Source organism: Microcaecilia unicolor, chromosome 12, assembly GCF_901765095.1.
Source record: "Microcaecilia unicolor chromosome 12, aMicUni1.1, whole genome shotgun sequence".
NCBI lineage: Eukaryota > Metazoa > Chordata > Amphibia > Gymnophiona > Siphonopidae > Microcaecilia > Microcaecilia unicolor.
Genome location: NC_044042.1, coordinates 15687798 through 15703279, shown reverse-complemented (window position 1 = coordinate 15703279; position 15482 = coordinate 15687798). Strand labels below are relative to the sequence as shown.

Genomic DNA, 15482 nt, shown 5'->3' with positions numbered 1-15482 from the left:
GAGGGACTCGACCTGGCCAAGTTTCGGCTTTTCCTTCATCAAGGGTCACCAGATTCTTCGAAACAAAATCTAAAAGATTCACTTCAGCAGAAAAACGTCATCAGTCAAGTATAAAAGTGTTTCCTCTCATTGCGTCATCCAACTTGGCCAAGCTGGGTCTTGGTTGCTCTTCAATAAGGTTTCTTTTTGGTGAACTCCCATCTGTTCTATATTCCTTGGATCACCTTTGCTGTTCATGTTGCTTTGGGTGCATCTGCAGAGGTTTTTATCCTGTTATTGGACTGGCAAACACACATATACTCCTGCATGTGTGTGTATATATTTTATAAAAGGCTCTGTTTTCAGTGGGCCTTTTGTAAAATAGACTGTAAATTGTGAACGTCTGACTTGGAGGTTCCATTTGCAACCTAGATACCCTATAGAAAACGGGCCTTTTTGTTAGTAACCTATGGTCATCTTCTTGAATAGAAAGAGAATGCATAATGGATGGCCATCATACAACCGTTTTACATTCTGTACATGGATTAGGACTAATAAGATGTGAGGAGGGATGGAGAAAGATGATGAACATACTGTATATAAATACAATATTTTTTTCCCTTAGTAAAACATATTCCCACCGTCGTCTGAAGTTTATTTCCTCCAAGTACCAGGTCCATGAGATGCTCAATGAAATGGAGGAGATGAAGGAATTGAAAAACAACCCACACAGAGATTTTTACAACTGCAGAAAGGTAAAAGGGATTTTTGTTTTAGGTATTAACAAGATGTCAGTAAGAGCCACTTTACTGAAAGAAAGACAGTAACCATGGGAGCAATAATTTAGCTTTGTAACGACATTGGGGGGAAATAGTCAGTTGGCGGCAGTCGTGCCTGGAAATTCAGTGCCAGCCTTATCCGGGTACCGGGACTGAACATCTGTGCAGTCAGCGGCCTGCCAGGAGTTACCCGGGTATCACCGATATTCAGTGGCAATACCTGGACCTGGTTAACTTAAGACAGCCTTGTGTTGCCCTTAGATAACCAGATTGTTATCCAGGTACCACCCCTGAATATTGGCAGTCAGCGCCCAGGTAACTCCAGATTCCACCCTGGCTTTCTCCCTGTAGAAGCCAGATAATGCCAAGGCAGTCTTCCTGGATTTTCAGTAGCACTACCTGGCTATGTGCCTATGAAAATCCAGTGATCTCCCGGCCAGTGGTAAGGAGCCTCCCCTGCCTAGTTATAATTAATTTTATTATTCAATCTGTCTAAAAGGAACACAGCCATTTTTTTGATATGTCTATGAAAACACTACCTCAGTATAGTTTTATTGGACTAATGAGTGTTTTACCGGTGAGACCTTGCTTGCAAGTAAGGTGAAAAAAATGACCATAATTACATAGTTACGCTCAGGCAAGAGTGCCAAAGCTGTTCACTACATTTAGGAAGGAAGGAATCTTTTGTCCACCATGCCACAGAATGGGTGATAGATTATCTTTGGGGGAGGGTATATTTTTCTCTGGACTACCAGTGAGAGAGAAAAGGTTGTGTGTGTGTGGTTGGACTCAATGGACCTGTGTCATCTTTGAACCCAACAACTTTTGCATTCTTCTCTGTGTTTTCTAGGTGGACACCCATATTCATGCTGCTGCCTGCATGAGTCAGAGGCATCTCTTGCGCTTCATCAAGAAGTCTTATCACTTGGATTCAGAACGTGTGGTCTACAGCATCAAGGGTAAAGAAATGACTTTGAAAGAGCTCTTCGAAATGTTAAAGCTCCACCCTTATGACCTGACTGTGGATTCCCTGGATGTCCATGCTGTAAGCAGTGCTTGTTTCTGATCTCTTATGTCATAATGGGGCCCGTTTTCAAGAGAAAAATGTCCAAAAAGCGACATAATTCTGCATTTCGACGTTTATCTCACAAAAACGTCCAAATCAGTATTTTCGAAACATCTTTTTAGACGTTTTTCTCTGAAGTCTGTCAGAAGGACGTCTAAATTAGACGTTTTGAGCTAGACCTGTTTTTATTACAAATAAGGCACAAAAAAGGTGCCCTAAATAACCAGATGACCACTGGAGGGAATCATGGATGACCTCCCCTTACTCCCCCAGCGGTCACTAACCCCCTCCCACCCCAAAAAATTGTGATTAAGAACATTACTTGCCAGTCTCTATGCCAGCGTCAAATGTCATACTCAGGTCCATTACAGCAGCATGCAGGTCCCTGGAGTAGTTTAGTAGTAGGTGCAGCGCACGTCAGACAGGTGGACCCAGACTCCTACCTCCCCCTACCTGTTACACTTGTGGAGGAAACTGAGAGCCCTTCAAAACTCACCAGAAACCCACTGTACCCACATATAGGTGCCCCCTTCACCCGAAAGGGCTATGATAGTGGTATACAGTTGGGGGTAGTGGGTTTTGGGTTGGTTTGGGGGGGGGGCTCAGCAGACAAGGTAAGAGAGTGATGGTGAAATGTGTACCTGGGAGAATGTTATGAAGTCCACTGCAGTGCCCCCTAGGGTAGAGGGACCAGTCTACTAAAAATGCTGGCTCCTCCTACATTCCAATGGCTTGATTTTGGACGTTTTGCACTTGGACGTTTTTTTTTTTTTTTTTTTTAAATGCCCCCCCCCCCCCCAAAAAAAAACATCCAAAAAACAAAATGTCCATAGTATTTTCGAAAACAAAAGATAAACGTTTTTCTTTTTCGAAAATGACCTTCTTTCCTGTTCAGAATGTGGACGTTTTGTATCAGGTGTTCAGCGCTGCGTGCGTCTGGTAGCGCTATACAAATGCTAATAATAATAAAATGTCCAAATTCTGATTTAGACGTCCTATTGAAAATGCCCCTCAATATCTTCTTAAAGCAGATATGTACCCAACATAATCAGACAGTATAACCTCAGACAGTTCTCCTCAGAAGGATAATGTGAATCTGCCGATGTACCCTGTAGCCTGTTCCCAGTTGTTATCACTGGTTTCCTACACTCTAATCCATCTCTCATCCTTGTTATGCATCCTGCCTCCATTTGATGTTAACTGGTCCCTGGCACTGTAATCTAGCCTCAAACCTTACTGTATTATGTATCCTGCTCCCAGTTAATGTAACTGGTCTCTTAAAATGTAATCCGTTCCCAACCTTTATAGGTGTGAGCAAAACATAAATCCTAGGTAAAGTGAATGTACCCCAGAAGTGGCTGTTTACAGAAAAATATTCCCCCCCCCCCCCCCCGATATTCAAAAATGGTACTTAGCCGCTATCTGGCGATATTCAGTGGAAGACAGCCGGTTATGTGGCCCAATATAACAAGCTATCTGCCAATTTTCAGTGTGAATTTGGCCGTGTGAATACCTGAAATATCTTTGGTCGGTTTAAATATAACAGGCCAGCGCCGAATATTGGCTTAGTTGGTTATGTTTAAACCAGTCAAAAATAAACTGGATATTCAATACCAGGTCAGTGGAAATGGCCCAGTATTAAATCTCTGGGCTCAGCGCTGACTGTGAGAGGCAGCCCGGCTATCTCCTGTGGCCTGAATATAGGCCCCTCTCAGCGGTATAATCGAAAGAGAAGGACGCCCATCTTCCGACACAAATCGAGAAATAGGCGTCCTTCTCTCAAGGTCGCCCAAATTGGCATAATCGAAAGCTGATTTTGGGCGTTCTCAACTGCTTTCTGTCACAGGGATGACCAAAGTTCACGGGGGCATGTCGGCAGTGTAGTGAAGTCGGGACTGGGGCGTGATTAAGAGATGGGTGTCCTCGGCTGATAATGGAAAAAAGAAGAGCGTTCCTGACGAGCATTTGGACGACTTTACTTGGTCCAATGTTTTTTCATGACCAAGCCTCAAAAAGGTGCCCGAACTGACCAGATGACCACCGGAGGGAATCGAGGATCACCTTTCCTTACTCCCCCAGTGCTCACCAACCCCCTCCCACCCTCAAAAAATTTGTTTTTAACATTTTTTGCCAACCTCTATGCCAGCCTCAAATGTCATACCCAGCTCCATGACAGCAGTATGCAGGTCTCTGGAACAGTTTTTAGTGGGTACTGCAGTGTACTTCAAGCAGGCGGACCCAGGCCCATCCCCCCTACCTGTTACACTTGTGCTGGTAAATGTGAGCCCTCCAAAACCCACCTGAAACCCACTGTACCCACATCTAGGTGCCCCCCTTTACCCTTTAAGGGCTATGGTAGTGTTGTACAGTTGTGGGTAGTGGGTTTTGGGGGGCTCAGCACCCAAGGTAAGGGAGCTATGCACCATGGGAGCAATTTATGAAGTCCACTGCAGTGCCCCCTAGGGCATGTGAGGGGGACCAGTGCACTGGTCTTGGCATGTGAGGGGGACCAGTGCACTACAAATGCTGGCTCCTCCTATGACCAAAGGGCTTGAATTTGGTTGTTTTTGAGATGGGTGTTCTCAGTTTCCATTATGGCCGAAAACCAGGGCGACCATCTCTAAGGTCGACCATCTCAACATTTAGGTCGATCATCTCTTAGGACGACCTAAATGCTGAGATTTGGGCACCCTGACCATATTATCGAAACGAAAGATGGACGCCCATCTTGTCTTGATAATACGGGATGCCCCGTCCCTTCACGGGGACATCCTCAGAGATGGACGCCCTTAGAGATGGGCATCACCATTCGAAAATGCCCCTCTCTGTATTCTAAGTAATTTGATCTCACAAAACTTTATAAAAACCTACTTGGACGAAAGATTACAGCTGGCCTGAGTGACTCTTTCATGGTACGCCGCAAAGAAACCTCTCATGTGACTTGTTTTTTTTTTAGGGACGTCAAACCTTTCAACGGTTCGACAAATTTAACGCTAAATACAATCCAGTGGGAGCGAGTGAGCTGCGAGATCTTTACATGAAGACAGATAATTTTATCGATGGCGAATATTTTGCTACTATTATCAAGGTTAGGGGCTTTTCATTCCTTTTCTACTCTCAGCGACTGTGTGTTTATTTATTTATTAGGATTTATTTATCGCCTTTTTGAAGGAATTCACTCAAGGCGGTGTACAGTAAGAATAGATCAAACATGAGCAATAGGCAATTACAGCAGTAAAAATATTCAAATAACAATACAAAGTATGGCATGGTATACTACTTGCAATGACAACACAATATGTACTAGAACATTATAATTGGTAGTGAGGGGTAAGGCAAAGTTGTAACATATAGATGAGTAAGAAAATAGGAAGAATTAGAAAGTAAGGTGATTGATTTGAAGAAAGTTGCATATGAGGTCAGAGAGATGGTTAAATATTATCTCAGCTAGGATAGGAGTGGATAAACATGTTCCGCTGCAGTATGTGCAGCCCGTGTCACTCCTTGTGTGTGTGAGTGAGACTAACAAGTTAGTTACTTCTTCCGTTAAAGGCCTGGCTGAAGAGCCAAGCTTTCACCTGCTTCCTGAAGTAGAGATAGTCTTGTGTTAAGCGGAGCCTTTCAGGCAGTGCATTCCAGAGTGTGGGGGTTACTCTGGAGAAGGCTGGCTTGCGGGTATCACATCATGTAATGTTCTTTGGGGAAGGTGTGGTTATGGATATTCCTTGGAAAGACCTTATTGACTTTGAATGTGTGTGTGTGTGTGTGTGTGTGTGTGTGTGTGTGAGAGAGAGAGAGAGAGAGAGAGAGAGAGAGAGAGAGAGAGAGAGAAAGAGAGAGAGAGAGAGGGACTAAGAAGTTAGTTACTTCTTCCATTCAAGGCTTGGTTGAAGAGCCAAGCTTTCACCTGCTTCCTGAAGTAGAGATAGTCTTGTGTTAAGCGGAGCCTTTCAGGCAGTGCATTCCAGAGTGTGGGGGTTACTCTGGAGAAGGCTGGCTTGCGGGTATCACATCATGTAATGTTCTTTGGGGAAGGTGTGGTTACGGATATTCCTTGGAAAGACCTTATTGACTTTGAATGTGTGTGTGTGTGTGTGTGTGTGTGTGTGTGTGTGTGTGTGTGAGAGAGAGAGAGAGAGAGAGAGAGAGAGAGAGAGAGGGACTAAGAAGTTAGTTACTTCTGCCATTAAAGGCCTGGTTGAAGAGCCAAGCTTTCACCTGCTTCCTGAAGTAGAGATAGTCTTGTGTTAAGCGGAGCCTTTCAGGCAGTGCATTCCAGAGTGTGGGGGGCTACTCTGGAGAAGGCTCGCTTACGGGTATCACATCGTGTAATGTCTTTTGGAGAGGGTGTTTAAAGGTGAGGGCTCACACAAACCAAGAACAGAATTTTCTTCCCCTCTGTTGTAGGTGTTGCTGAGGATAAGGATGGGTAGTAGCCATGTTGGTTTCTGAGCATCAGATTCCAGTGATACATTGAAAGTGACATCACATTGCACAGAGCTGGAGGAGGTAAAGACAGAGATTGGGTGGGAAGGATAATCTGCAAAGTTCTTCAGTAACAATATTTCTCTTCATGTTGCAAAACAAACAAATAAAAATACAAGGAGCAGACTGGGGGCATTCAGCTCTGTGTATAGATTTGTTGTGTTTTTGCATACCTCCAGAACTCTTTAAATTAGAGGCCCAATAGCTTTAAAGGCCCATTTGACTATAGCTCGTAGAGGTTGGAATTGAGACATCCAGGTAATCAATTCTCTCTATATTTTACAAAAGGCTCTGCCAAATTCGGCACTTTTGGTAAAATATACATAAGCCAAACGGTATAATGCCAGAGACAATCTTATCTAGGAAAACCGCAAGGGAGAGGTTTGTCCTAGAATGGTTCTACCATTCTAGGACAACCCTCTCCCTTGTGGTTTTCCTAGATAGGATTGTCTCTGGTATTATACTGTTCGGTTTATCTCATCCAGAGAATTTTGAATTTATTGGGGGAATTTTTTGAGTATATTGGTTTACCAAAAATATACATAAGGACATGCAGGACTGCACATTGCTGGCATGCACAGTGGAAGCAGCTGTTTTGCAATACATACAAGATAAAAATGAGCGGCATACATACATACATAGTAGCATAGTAAATGACCGCAGATAAAGACCTGTACAGTCCATCCAGTCTGCCCAACAAGATAAACTCATTTTACATGGCATGCGATACTTTATATGTATACCCCAGTTTGATTTGTCCTTGCCATTCTCAGGGCACAGACCGTAGAAGTCTGCCCATGACTCTTCTTGTACTAAAAGTTCTGAAGATTCTAGAATCCTAAAGAGTTACCAGATTCTGGAATCCCAATTAGTAGCAACATTCCATGTAGAACCCCAAAGAGTAACTTGAGTAACATAGTAAATGACGCTAGATAAAGAATTGAACGGTCCATCCAGTCTACCCAACAAGATAAACTCATTTTACATGGTATGTGATACTTTATATGTATACCTGAGTTTGATTTGTACTTGAACTGCATTCTACTCTACTTGGCCAATCATATAGCCAGACTGATATTACACCACAACAATGGATTGTTCCATGGATGTTTAGACATTCTCCAATGTAATGAACCCATGGAAGTCAAAGCAGAGATTTCACGGTGTCCGTGTATAAGTGAAATTGCTTTCACATATAGCTGGCCCTTTTACAAACCTACATGTGTAGGTGATGCCAGGTAAGTGGTGAGGCCACAATTTTAATTTTTCCTCATTTTGGAGATGGAATTAAGCAATAGGGGGATTAATCCTTTGAATAAAGCCCTGTCTGAAACTAACACATTATTTAAAAAAATCTGTGCATGCCTGTAAGCTGCTGCAAAACTTTTCCCCATGTTTGTGTCTTCCTTTTGTAAAATGATGAAGTAGATTTTTAGCCTGCCCAAACCCCATCCCCACCATGCCCCCCCCCTCTTAATTCTTTGCATGATGTGCATCTCCACATGTAAATAGCAGTTTTCTACACGTGTATACAATCTATGTACGAAACAAAAACAGGGTGGAAAAGAACCAGGTCCAAGAGATCAGTCCAAACACCAGGATAAGATGCTCCGAATACAACTTTATTAGGACCCTACACGGTCTGTGTTTCGGCTACAGAAGCCTTCATCAGGGGTCTAAAAAATAACATATAGATACAAAACCAATATATTCACAAAATACATTAAACAAAGTATAAAAAAGTGAAAACGAACATTAATCATTTTGATTTAATTGAACTAAAAAAAATATCTATAATAAAGATAAAAATATATAAATAGTAATATTTAATAATATTAATAATGATACCTATGCGTCATCATAGATTAAACAATCAAATTCCATCAGTTGTGATATATAAAGAGTCCAAAAACAAGACACTCTGAAACATAACATACCTCACAGTTGGTACGTATAACATTCACTGGCATTTACTACCCATCCATCCTTCTATTATGTTATACTTAATTTCCTACTTTACTTAACAAAATTCTGTGTTACCTATTACTATGTAAGGCACATTGAGCCTGCTTTTAGTGGGAAAGTGCGGGATACAAATATAATAAATAAATAATTGTAATATTTATATATTTAGAAAAATAACCCGTAGTAAATATAAATGAAACATCCAAGTTAACAAGCAAAACAATGACCCAAAAAATGTGACATAAAAATGGTGTTTGGTCCGATCTCTTGGACCTGGTTCTTTTCCACCCTGTTTTTGTTTAGTTCTGGTTTTGTGGAAATTGTGAACCCCTTTTGTTTTTGCAATCGATGTACGTACATGCCACTATTTATTTATTTATTTATGACATTTGTATCTCACATTATCCCGAGCAACTTCAGGTTCAATGTGGCTCAAGTAAAAACTTTAAACTAATTGATAATAGGTTCAGATTACAATATGTTAAATATACATTCAAAGCTCGTGATAGAACAATGCAATTCATAGTAACATAGTAGATGACGGCAGAAAAAGACCTGCACGGTCCATCCAGTCTGCCCAAGAAGATAAATTCATATGTGCTACTTTTTTTTATTTGTACTGTCCTCTTCAGTGCACAGACCGTATAAGTCTGGCCAGCCCTATCCCCGCCTCCCAACCACCAACCCCGCCTCCCAACCACCAGCTCTGGCACAGACCGTATAAGTCTGCCCAGCACTATCCCTGCCTCCCAACCACCAACCCCGCCTCCCAACCACCAGCTCTGGCACAGACCATATAAGTCTGCCCAGCACTATCCCTGCCACCCACCACCGACTCTGGCACAGACCGTATAAGTCTGCCCAGCACTATTCCTGCCACCCACCACCGGCTCTGGCACAGACCGTATAAGTCTGCCCAGCACTATTCCTGCCTCCCACCACCAGCCCCGGCATAGACCGTATAAGTCTGCCCAGCACTAGTCCCGCCTCCCAACCACCAGCCCCAGCACAGACCGTATAAGTCTGCCCAGCACTAGTCCCGCCTCCCAACCACCAGAATAATACAGTAGAATTAACAAGAATGAAAAATCTTAAAGATTATACGGTGAACTAATTATCTTCAGCATCGAAAGATAAACCTACCAGGTACGTTTTTAATAGTTTACGAAATGTAAGATTGTCATTTATATGACTTAATCATTTGGGAAGGGAATTCAATATTTTAGTACATTGGTAGGAGAAAAACCAGCATTGTGGATTTTGTTTTTTTACACATGGAGATGCTGTATTAAATGCAGGACAGTGAATTGTCCCCTTTAAAGTATTTCTTAGCTTGTCGGCCTATTTCCTATTGTCATCGTTCAAGGTCTTCTTGTTGATGGTCTTGAAACAATGGCCAGACCCTGACATCACAAAGAGATTAAATTGCCATCCATATCTATTGAGATAACAGGAAATGTACCTGAAAGGGAAGTGAGCTTGATTCCGGAATCTATGGAAACAGTGTAACCATCTGCAGGAAACTGTGGAGGGCCAGATGTGCTGAAGGGTTTTTCCATTATGTATGTGTGTGTGGGGGGGGGGGGGGGAATTGGGGGGACTGGCTCATTAATAAAGATCTGTCTGAAGGCTACTCAGACAGAGGGGAGATATGATAGAGGTCTATAAAATAATGAGTGGAGTGGAAAGGGTAGACCTGCAGCATCTGTTTACTCTTTCCAAAAATATTAGGACTAGGGGGCAGACGATGAAGCTAGAAAGCAGTAAATTTAAAACGAATTGGAGAAAATGTTTCTTCACTCAACGTGTAATTAAACACTGGAATTCGTTGCCAGAGAATGTGGTAAAGACAGTTAGCTTAGCGGGGTTTAAAAAGGGTCTGGATGGCTTCCTAAAGGAAAAGTCCATAGACCATTATTAAATTGACTTAGGAAAATCCACTGCTTATTTCTGGGATAAGCAGCTTAAAATGTTTTGTACTTTTTTGGGATCTTGCCAGGTGTTTGTGACCTGGAGTGGCCACTGTTGGAAACAGGATGCTGGGCTTGATGGAACTTTGGTCTGTCCCAGTGTGGCAATACTTATGTACTTATAAAGTGCATAAAATAGCTCTCAAAGATTATTTTTTTTGTGAGCCTTTCATTTACATGTTCATTTTCCTGTACTTTAGGAAGTTGGTTCTGACTTTGAAGATGCGAAGTATCAATATGCAGAACCTCGTCTCTCCATCTATGGACGCTCCCCGGAAGAATGGACGAAGCTTGCCCAGTGGTTTACCAAGCACAAAGTCTACTCCCCAAACATGAAGTGGATGATACAAGTCCCCAGGATTTAGTGAGTGCTTTATTTCTCCATTTCTTGGAGCACGATCCAGATCCCTTCAGCTTGCATTATGTGGCTAATTTTACAGAAGAGTGCCTATCCAGCTTATTTTCAAAGGAGAAGGGCGGCCGTCTTCCGACACAAATTGGGAGATGGCCGGCCTTCTCCTAAGGCTGGCCAAATCGGTAAAATCGAAAGCCGATTTTGGCCGGCTTCAACTGCTTTCCGTCGCAGGGCCGGCCAAAGTTCAAGGGGGCGTGTCGGAAGTGTACCGAAGGCGGGGCGGGGGCGTGTTTAAGAGATGGCCATCCTCGGCCGATAACGGAAAAAAGAAGGCCAGCCCTGACGAGCATTTGGCCGACTTTACTTGTTCATGACCAAGCCTTGAAAAGGTGCCCGGACTGACCAGATGACCACCGGAGGGAATCGGAGATCACCTCCCCTTACTCTCCCAGTGGTCAGCAACCACCTCCCACCCAAAAAAAAAACATTTTTTTGCCAGCCTCAAATGTCATATCCAGCTCCATCACAGCACTCTGCAGGTCCCTGGAGCAGTTTTTAGTGGGTACTGCAGTGCACTTCAGGCAGGCGGACCCAGGCCCATCCCCCCCTACCTGTTACACTTGTGGTGATAAATGGGAGACCTCCAAAACCCATCCGAAACCCACTGTACCCATATCTAGGTGCCCTCCGTTACCCTTTAAGGGCTATGGTAGTTTTGTACAGTTGTGGGTAGTGGGTTTTGGTGGGGCTCAGCACCCAAGGTAAGGGAGCTATGCACCTGGGATCAATTTGTGAAGTCCACTGCAGTGCCCCCTAGGGTGCCCGGTTGGTGTCCTGGCATGTGAGGGGGACCAGTGCACTACAAATGCTGGTTCCTCCCACGACCAAATGGCTTGGATTTGGCCGGTTTTGAGATGGCTGCCATTAGTTTCCATTATCGGCGAAAACCAATGGCGGCCATCTCTAAGGGCGGCCCAAATGTTGAGATTTGGCCGGCCCCGACCATATTATCGAAACGAAAAATGGTCGCCCATCTTGTTTCGATAATACAGTCGGGTACACCGCTTTACGGGGCCATCATTAGAGATGGGCGCCCCTGTTCGATTATGCCCCTCCATGTGAACTGTCCAAAAAAAAAAAGTGCCTAATTTATGCGTGTTTTATAAAGGCTCACAATATAGTAAAGATCTCACAAACTGGTTGGACTGAAAAATGCAAAAATATGTAAACTAACCAAACAGATAAAAAATTCCCAAACGATGTATAGATCCAATATTTCAAAGTGTTGTGTCCATAGTGCTTGATTTCCATTTATTTATATATCAAGTACAAATCAATTAAAATGATTTATCTTGTCCGGCTTCCATACAGCCTCCGCAGCACAGAGACAGCCAGACCATGGAAGAATCTAGTCACACACGCAAGGATTAACATCGGCTGCATTAACTGCACTTTGGGTTTTATTCTATAAAGGTTATACTCCTAAATTTACACTCCCAAAATTTATGCTCCTAATTTAAGAGCATAATTTATGCTTCTAAAGTTATGCTCTTAAGTTATGAGCATAACCTATTTTGGAGCATAGAGTATGCTCCTAATTTAGGAGCATAAATTTTAGGAGCGTAAATTTAGGAGCATAACCTTTATAGAATAAGGCCCTTTATGCCTGTGCATTTTACAAAAGGATCTGCCAAATTCAGCACTTTTGGTAAAATAGACACTTAGGAGAGCAGGTCTATCAAGCTCACCCAAATTTGAGCATCAAAATGCGGGGCGTCGACCACAAAGGCCCCGATATTCAGCGCCATTTTAACTACCTAGGAATGGCTCCTGGCCGGTTAAATAGCGCTTCGCCAGCTAACTGCTAATATTCATCACGAGAGAGATGGTTGTCTCCGCTGAATTTTAGCACTTAGGGGAGAATTCTAAATATGGCGGTGAAAAAATTGGCGCTGAAAAAAAGTGCCATTCTATAAGTCGCACTTAAAGTTATGTGCAGTTTATAGAATAGTGCTTATGCATAGGGATTTTGCCTAACTTTACACGCGGCCATTTGCACCAACTGAAACGTGGTGGAAATGGATGCGCCTAAATTGGCTGTGTATCCCCCCTTATTCTAAAGCAACACGTGTAAATGTAAGTACATAAGTATTGCCATACTGGGAAAGATCAAAGGTTCATCGAGCCCAGCATCCTGTTTCCAACAGTGGCCAATCCAGGTCACAAATATCTGGCAAGATCCCAAAAATGTACAAAACATTTTATACTACTTATCCCAGAAATAGTGGATTTTCCCCAAGTCTATTTAATAACGGTCTATGGACTTTTCCTTTAGGAAGCCATCCAAACCTTTTTTAAACTCCGCTAAGCTATCTGCCTTTACCACATTCTCTGGCAACGAATTCCAGAGTTTAATTACACGGTGAGTGAAGAAACATTTTCTCCAATTCATTTTAAATTTACTACATTGTAGCTTCATCGCATGCCCCCTAGTCCTAGTATTTTTGGAAAGCGTGAACAGACGCTTCACATCTACCCGTTCAACTCCACTCATTATTTTATAGACCTCTATCATATCTCCCCTCAGTCTTCTTTTCTCCAAGCTGAAGAGCCCTAGCAACTTTAGCCTTTCCTCATAGGGAAGTCGTCCCATCCCCTTTATCATTTTCGTCGCCCTTCTCTGCACCTTTTCTAATTCCCCATTCTACCCATGACCCTTTCATTTCCACGCCCATTTTTTAAAACTCGCGTGTAAAGTTTAGGCACACATAAGTTCTAATTAAATCTAATTAGTGCAAATAATTGCTTGTTAAAAAGTCAATTATTGGTGCTAATTAGCTCGTTATTCAATTAAATTGCGCACATAATTTTTGATGACTTTAGTAGAATTATGTCACATGACATAGCCAGTTAAGCGTGAATATTGAGTGCTAACTGGACAAGTTTAGCAGTTAAGATAGGCCGCAGAAATAGCAGGCCTCTCTTTAACCGATAAGCACTTAACCGGTTAGCGCTGAATATTGGCTTAACCGGTTAAGTTGCTGCGGACAGCTATGGCCCGCCATTGAATATCTGGGGTCAGCGCCGGCTGTGCCACCTAACTGCGCTGCCTGCTGCTGGCTTAATATCTGGGGGGGGGGGGGGAATTCTATAACAGCATCTGGGCATCCAGATTCCATGATAGAACGGAGTAGAAATCCACATTTGTATGCCAAGGTTCAGGCGCTAATACTTAATGCAATGCAAAAGGGAGGCGTAAATGTGAGAGAGTAAATTATAGTTTTCTATAAGTTATGGCTATAAGCGTTTTGCTGTCCGCCGCCGGTGTTATACATGCAAATTCAACACCAGATCATGACCAGGCTACAATGTTGAATTTTGGGGTTTACGGAGCCAGTGGAACCATAGCCGGTCAAGTGCGATATGCAGCACTTAACTGGCTGTGGTGAACGGCATAAAGATAGACTGACTTTTTTTTATTTTTTATTTATAAGAATTCAAATTTACAAGCAATAAAATAACTTGTCAGAAATACAGAGAAAGTAATACACAAGAATTATTTCAATCAGGTAATTCTATACTCTTCCTTAGACCACAAAATAGGGAGAGTGAAACAAGACAAGGAGATCAATTAAACAACAGTAAACAGAAAAAACATGGTATTAACCTGATTATCCCCAGTTATTATTTATCTGAATCATTATTCCACATTGATCGTCTGGTTGGCTTCTTCAAACCCAAAACGGTGTATATTCAATTTATTTTGTTGGAAACATACTTATTGTCCAATATTAGTAGAAATAATATATCTAATTTCATTTTTTCTCTTTTAAAACCAGAAATTATTTAACAATGCGAACACTTGAGTCTCTAATCCAATTCCCACTGATGAAGGTAATCCCAGTTTCACAGGCTTCACTCCTTTTGAATTAATATTACTAAGTAATAATTTATATTACTAAGACGAATCATTACAAAGGAAAATAACAAACGTTTCAGGAAATATTTCTGAGGAAATTTTTAGGAGTTATACTCGGAACTCTGGGAAAACAACAATCTCAATATTAATCATCTGTAATAATATCCATTTTGTTAAAATTTCTGGTCTATTATCATTTTCAAAATCTTAACCGTTTCCTACTCCTGTAAAAATAGACGGACTTTTATGTGGCTTTATCTATGTGGTTACCTTGGCTGATTAGGTGCTGAATGTCAGCACTTTAACTCTGCCTCCAGAACGCCCCCAAAATAGCTGGTTTCGAGGGCAACCTTTCGCAACCTGATACAATCAATGGCATTAAGCCACTTAGACTATTGCAACGGAATCTATGCGGGCTGCAAAGAACAAACCTTAAAGAAACTTCAGACCATGCAAAACACGGCAGCAAGACTCATCTTCGGAAAGACACGATTCGAAAGCGCAAAACCCCTCCGTGAAAAACTTCACTGGCTTCCAATCAAAGAACGCATTGCCTTCAAAATATGCACTATGATTCACAAAATTATCTATGGTGGAGCACTAACTAATTGACCTTCCATCCAGAAATACATCCGATTCAACACGTTCGTACTTAAATCTACACTACCTGCGATGCAACAGGCTCAAATATAAATCAACCTACGGATCCAGTTTCTCTTATATCAGCGCACAACTGTGGAACACACTGCCAAAAGCCCTGAAAACTACTTACGACCACCTACAATTCAGAAAAACGCTAAAAACTCACTTGTTTAAAAAAGCATATCCTACTGACCCAACATAACCAACAGATTCCCCATGACACATCAATAAAGAACGTAATGGGCATAACACAATTCTTCCGTTGAACGATCCCCTAATGTGGCAGGTACCACATGAACTTTATCTTTATTCTACCACAACA

At 42.2% G+C, this 15482-nt stretch overlaps 1 protein-coding gene across 1 annotated transcript in view; it reads left to right on the top strand.

Annotated features, from left to right (window-relative positions):
* LOC115482003 (AMP deaminase 1-like) overlaps nt 1–15482 on the top strand; it is a 79272-nt gene that overhangs the window by 37253 nt on the left and 26537 nt on the right. The window contains exons 7-10 of the mRNA XM_030221525.1: nt 605–734; nt 1609–1803; nt 4781–4912; nt 10445–10608. Of these exons, the coding sequence (XP_030077385.1) occupies nt 605–734; nt 1609–1803; nt 4781–4912; nt 10445–10608 (621 nt within the window). The remainder of the gene's footprint in view (nt 1–604; nt 735–1608; nt 1804–4780; nt 4913–10444; nt 10609–15482) is intronic.